Consider the following 6,429-nt stretch of genomic DNA (forward strand, 5'->3'; position numbering starts at 1 on the left):
CTAGATGCGAATCGTATCGTCTTTTACATGAGAGATTCACACCCCTAGTGTTTGATATGCAGGACCTAGTTGACACGGTTGTGTAATAATAATAAGACTGAATGATTTAAGCATCTGTTTGACCATCTGTCTATCCTGCTTCAGCTCTATTATTATATTATTATACAATATTATAGTCGGACTAGCCCTGACACTCTGTGAATGTCATGGTGCTCAGGTAGGGGCGGTACACACTATAGTCTTTTAAAATATCTGCAGTGCTAGCACAAGTGTTTGCCATTATAAATGTGTTGATCTGGTCAGTGGGTTTGAAGTGAAAATTAGTGTGTGACTGTGGTTAAAGAAAACATTCTAAAATTTGATTTCAAAGCTTTTATATCAGTATTGAGAAACAGAAGGTACATTTCAGCTAGTGAAAAGTGCATCAATGTTCAAAGCCATAACCTGTTAAAAATTTCCTTTTTGAAGTTAATGGGCAATTCCACAGAAAATGGACTTTTTGTCACATCCATAACGCCAGTGAAATGCCTTGGCATTTGTGTGACGTGAATGATAACATTCATTTTTTGAGCATTTTTCTCATGTACATTCTTCAGCCAAAAATAGCAATTGCTCAAATTTCATGTAATCATTCACATCATACCACACCATCACATTTTATTGGCGTTATGGATGTTTACAAACAACGTTCCATCGTTTTCCATTGCCCTACTGGTCATCACGTGGGAACTCATGACTGTGGGAACCTTATGAGTTGTAATAGCATTTGTTTTGATTGGCTGATGCCTTTGCTTCCCTGATACTCTTAGCCAATCACTGTACGTGTCACTGCAGGGACCTTCAGTCTGTGGTGCCACCCGAAGTTCGAGGACCGCTGCCACTCGGTGGTGGAGTTTATTGAGCGTGCCATCATGCACTCCAAAAATGGAAAATTTCTCTACTTCCTACGATCTCGAGTACCAGGTGAGTCTCTCTGTCTCTCTCTCTCACACACACACACACTCATACACAAAGGCTCTGTGTGCACCCCCCCCTCCTCTGTGGTTGGCTGTTTGTGTGTAACCCCCCCCCCCCACACACACACACACACACACACACACACTCTGTGGTTGGCTGTTTGTGTGTAGCCCCACCCCTGTCTGTGGTTGGGTGTTTGTGTGTAACCCTGCCTGTCCACTTCTCAGATTTGATATTTGGGTGTAATCCAGTGTCTCCTTCCCCCTGAGATTTGCTGTTTGAGTGCAATCCCTCCCACTTCCACGCTGTGATTAGCTGACTGAGTGTAACCCCACCCTTCCCATCCTTTTATTGGCTGGTTGACTGTAACTTTACCTTTTCCACCCTGTGATTGACTGATTGGGTGTACCCTCAGCTCTCCCGCTCTGTAATTGGCTGATTGAGTTTAACCCCACCCCTCAGCTCTCCCCCGTTGTAATTTGCCTTATTCACCCAGTGGCCAGAACGAGGCTACAGGGTACACTTTCCATTACAGCTCAGTCCAGCAGATGGTGGTAATGCACTCCGTTTGCAAACTGCCAAAAAAAAAGCTCACCGAAAAAGAAGAAGGGTTCACTGGCCTGTTCTTTTTCTTCAGTGTTTGGCAGTTTGCAAACGGAGTGCATTACCACCACCATCTGCTGGACTGAGTTGTATTGGCAAGTGTACCCTTTAGCCTCGTTCTGGCCGGCGGGTGAATAAGGCGAATTGGCTGTTGGTTGATTGTGACTCTGCGTGCCTCCCCCAGGGCTGCTTGAGTTTAACCCCACCCCTCAGCTCTCTCCCCCTCTGTAATTGGCTGATTGAGTTTAACCCCACCCCTCAGCTCTCTCCCCCTCTGTAATTGGCTGATTGAGTTTAACCCCTCCCCTCAGCTCTCTCTCCCTCTGTAATTGGCTGTTGGTTGATTGTCACTCTGCGTGCCTCCCCCAGGGTTGCCGCCCACGCCGGTGCAGCTGCTGTACCCAGTGTCCCGCTTCAGCTCCGTCAAGTCCCTCCAGCACCTGTGCCGCTTCTGCATCCGGCAGATGGTGCGCATCGACCACATCCAGGAGCTGCCCCTGCCCACGTACGTCTCGCCAACACACACGCACACACACACACACACACACGCATGCACTAAAAAACATGCACAAACACACACACACACACACACACACACACACACACACACGCATGCACTAAAAAACATGCACAAACACACACACACACACACACACACGCATGCACTAAAAAACATGCACAAACACACACACACACACACACACACACACACACACACGCATGCACTAAAAAACATGCAGAAACACACACACACACGCATGCACTAAAAAACATGCAGAAACACACACTCACACACACACACACACACTAAAAACATGCACAAACATACACACATACACACACATGCAGTACTGCCTCAGTTGAATTGTTAATTGATTTTAATTTTAAAAAAAATTCAGTTAATTTTGGGGCAGCCTTGGGCTACTGGTTAGCGATTCGGACTTGTAACCGGAGGGTTGCCGGTTCGAACCCCGACCAGTAGGCATGGCTGAGCAAGGCACCTAACCCCTCACTGCTCCCCGAGCGCCGCTGTAGCAGGCAGCTTACTGCGCCGGGATTAGTGTGTGCTTCACCTCACTGTGTGTTCACTGTGTGCTGAGTGTGTTTCACTAATTCACGGATTGGGATAAATGCAGACCAAATTTCCCTTACAGGATCAAAAGAGTATATATACTACACTACACTAATTGACCCTTTGACTGATGACACACATCATGTCTGCTCTTAAATATACACTGATGTCATGTTGTTTTCTTATTAGTTTGTATTGTATTTGTGGGTTGAATTGTTTACATTGTTATTATTTTCTCATTTTCTTCTGTTGCGATTGTTCATTTTCTCATGTGGTTCACACACAGCTAGTTCTTAGGCTGTCCTGTCTACTAGTCGACTGTTAATTTTCTCATGTGATTTCACACATGTGATTTCACACATAGCTAGTTCTCAGGCTCTCCTGTCTACTAGTCGACTGTTAATTTTCTCATGTGGTTCACACACAGCTAGTTCTCGGGCTGTCCTGTCTACTAGTCGACTGACCCCCTTCTTCTCTCGCAGGCCTCTGATCGAGTACCTGAGGAAGTTTTACTACTACGACCCTGAGGAGGAGATGTACATGTCCATCAGGGAGGCCAGGAGGGACCCTGCCTCTGCGCCGCGCACCGAGACACAGACGTAGCAGTCCTACCAGATGAAGTGAGGCCACACACACACACACACACACTCAACACTACAGACGTAGCAGTCCTACCAGATGAAGTGAGGCCACACTCACACACACACACAACACTACAGACGTAGCAGTCCTACCAGATGAAGTGAGGCCACACTCACACACACTCAACACTACAGACGTAGCAGTCCTACCAGATGAAGTGAGGCCACACTCACACTCAACACTTTTTTTTTTTAAGTACATTTTCTGGGCTTTTATGCCTTTAATTGACAGGATAGTGGAGAATGACAGGAAGTGAGTGGGAGAGAGAGTCGGGGTACGATACAGAAAGGACCATGCCATACTTAGCTCAAGTTGCTGCAGCCAACAGCCAGGGATGGGCAGTATTTCTGATAAATGTATTTAAAACAGGGATTAGAAAAGATGTAAAGAGCGAAAACAGAAAACGAACAGAATTTTTGGATGAACATAACCGAGAACGGGAACAAAACCAATTTCACAGCATTATTTTCAATTTTAGATAACTGGCTAATAACAGTATTTATCGTTCCAAATAACCTTTGTTTGAATATTATTCAGAAGTCCATAGGCTTGGAAAGTCACCTGCCCACACAGTGATCCACAGACCCCTTATAGGATGAAATTATTTTATAAATCCATGTCTCCCCTGTATAATAGGCTAGGCCTATTATGGAATTTCATATCCAACACCATCTAGCTGCCTTTTCCAAGTATGTAGCCTAAACATTGTGTGAAATAACATATGCTACCAGAGACATTAGGAAAATATCTAGGCCTAGTGTCATGCAGTTGGTAACACCACACATAGGCTAGGCTATTACAGGGCTTAAAGCAAGGACATATTCTGTGCCTGAAGTAAGGCTATCAGATATTTTTGAAGATATAATATTGTATAGGCTAATTGCCTACTTTCAAATGTTGCCCCATGCCTGTATTCAGGCACTGTGCTTTTAACAGTTAACCTTGATATCTAATGTGCTTTGATTTAAGCTTTAAGGCTGTTGGGCAGAAAAACAAACCTATTGTGCTAGCACCAGCCATAAATCCATTTCTAAAGGCTATGTCATTTTAAAGCAACGTTATTAACCGTTCTTCTGTAACGTTCCAATGTTTCAACCAGTTACCATTTAGAGAAGTGGCCTTGGAACACTGGAATGTTTTCAGTCCCTGATTTAAAATAAGTATTTAAAATACAAAATACTATTTTGTCATTTGTATTTCATTTTGTTGAAGAAAATGGCTTGGTATTTTGTAGCAAAATAGTTTTATAGGTGTATTTTTGTAGTTTAAATACTAACAAATATTTTTGGTAAAACCAATAGCCTACTGTTGGTGATGTGATGACAATGAATGTAGCCTCTGACTAGTGCTGATTTAGTAATTTGCCCAGACTTGTTGTTATCATAATATTGAGATTCAGGAAGATGATCCAGTGCAAGATGAGTAACTTGTAGGTTGCTCACACACACAATACACTCCCTCTCATGCCAACCTCAAGTTTCTTTAATGATCAGTTTCATGAGAACTTTAATCATCCAATTGGAACACATGGAACCGGTTATGTGGTTGCCCTGCAACATTGCTCAATCTAGGCATGCATTGATGATGTCAGAGACTTGTCTCTACTTTAAACTGCTTGACATGTTCGGTTGTGACTTTTTGAGTGCATCTCTGATACACTATTTGGGCTAAGAAACGTAACAGACAGGTCAGCATAGTTGATCTGATGACTGTCTCATAGGCAGGGAAAAGCTGTCTGTATGAACACCTGTAGATTGCAGTGTTTGGTGACTGATGATGCTGCAGCAGGTTTTCCATACAATACTGACCCCTAGTGGCGGGAGAACTAAAGTCATTGGGTGATACTCAAATACATTTTTAAATAGTTCACAATAGAAGCATAAATTATGGGTAGAAAATGGCATACAAGTATGTTGTGTATTATATATTGACATTACTACCATTAATGTCTGACCTTGATAATTCTCTCAGACCTGGCAATCACTGTCTTGCCATCTTAGTGCTAAGAGATTTTGTTAACAAAGTGTACTTGTCCATCTTTGTTTTTCCCCTTGTGTCGCCAACAAAAAGATGGTCACTGATAAATAGATAAAAATAAAATTTTATTGTATGGTGTTATAATTGACATTACACAATTTGTCTGATTTTTTTCTTTCCTGGAAATTATTCTAAAATCTTGAGAACTTGAGAAACCTTGAAAAAGCAGGGAATGGCATTTTAATATTTAAAAAGTTTTTTTTATAAAGTATCTGTGATTAACAACATTTTAATGTTTTTTTTATAAAGTATCCATGATTAACGACATTTTAATGTTTTTTTATAAAGTATCCGTGATTAACAACATTTTAATGTTTTTTTTTTAAGTATCCGTGATTAACAACATTTCAATGTTTTTTCATAAAGTATCCGTGATTGACAACATTTTTAAAAAAAAAAATTTTTCATAAAGTATCTGTGATTAACAACATTTCAATGTTTTTTCATAAAGTGTCTGTGATTAACAACATCATAATGTTTTTTTTTTAAAGTATCCGTGATTAACAATGTTGTCTTGGCTCTATCTCCGCAGGCATTCCCTTTATTTTTGTATAAGTGAACAGCGGCCCATGAAGACGGCCAACACGGCTGGTGACGGCGCCCGTCAGACGCTGGAGGGGATCAGACTGCTGGTGTTCCTCCGTGATGGGGATAGGCAGTGGGTGGGGTGGTTGAGGGTGGGGTGGGGGTCGGGGTGGGGTGGGGTGGGGTTAGGTAGTGGGGGTGGCAGCTCTGCCTCTCTGTGTCCACAATCCGCTGGCCATCACTGGGTTTCAGGTGATCCACCTTCTCCTCTCTGCACCGGGGCTGTGGGAGAGATGAGGGTCTGGGGAGATGGAAGCCCCTGCAAGGCCTGTGATTAGAGACCCCCCCCCCCCCCATATCGGATCAACCCCCCACCCCCCACCCCCAAAAGGAGGAACAGGGTTGAGTAAAGGGAGTTGACCCTTGACCTCACCATAATGCCATCCTCAACCCTCTCCATTGCCACCCTACTCCATTCTCTGACCGATCTTGACTGATCAAGAGACTGGGCTCCTGCTACAGCTGTTGGAAATGATTGTTTGTTATGTGAGAACTGACTGAACTTTGAACAAAAGAGAAGAAAAAAAAGCTTA

The 6,429-nt window shown here is 43.0% G+C and overlaps 1 protein-coding gene across 2 annotated transcripts in view; it reads left to right on the forward strand.

Annotated features, from left to right (window-relative positions):
- LOC143103329 (uncharacterized) overlaps positions 1-5,964 on the forward strand; it is a 26,272-nt gene extending 20,308 nt beyond the window's left edge. For both annotated transcript variants that reach the window (XM_076267157.1, XM_076267158.1), the window contains 4 exons: positions 835-963; positions 1,930-2,065; positions 3,115-3,252; positions 5,844-5,964. In XM_076267157.1, coding sequence (XP_076123272.1) covers positions 835-963; positions 1,930-2,065; positions 3,115-3,235 — 386 coding nt within the window. In that variant the 3' untranslated portion in view covers positions 3,236-3,252; positions 5,844-5,964. The remainder of the gene's footprint in view (positions 1-834; positions 964-1,929; positions 2,066-3,114; positions 3,253-5,843) is intronic.
- Positions 5,965-6,429: the final 465 nt, after the last annotated feature.

Source organism: Alosa pseudoharengus, unplaced genomic scaffold, assembly GCF_046254945.1.
Source record: "Alosa pseudoharengus isolate Yale_2024_CS ecotype anadromous, Long Island Sound unplaced genomic scaffold, YU_APseudo_1.1 YU_APseudo_1.1_scf_4, whole genome shotgun sequence".
NCBI lineage: Eukaryota > Metazoa > Chordata > Actinopteri > Clupeiformes > Clupeidae > Alosa > Alosa pseudoharengus.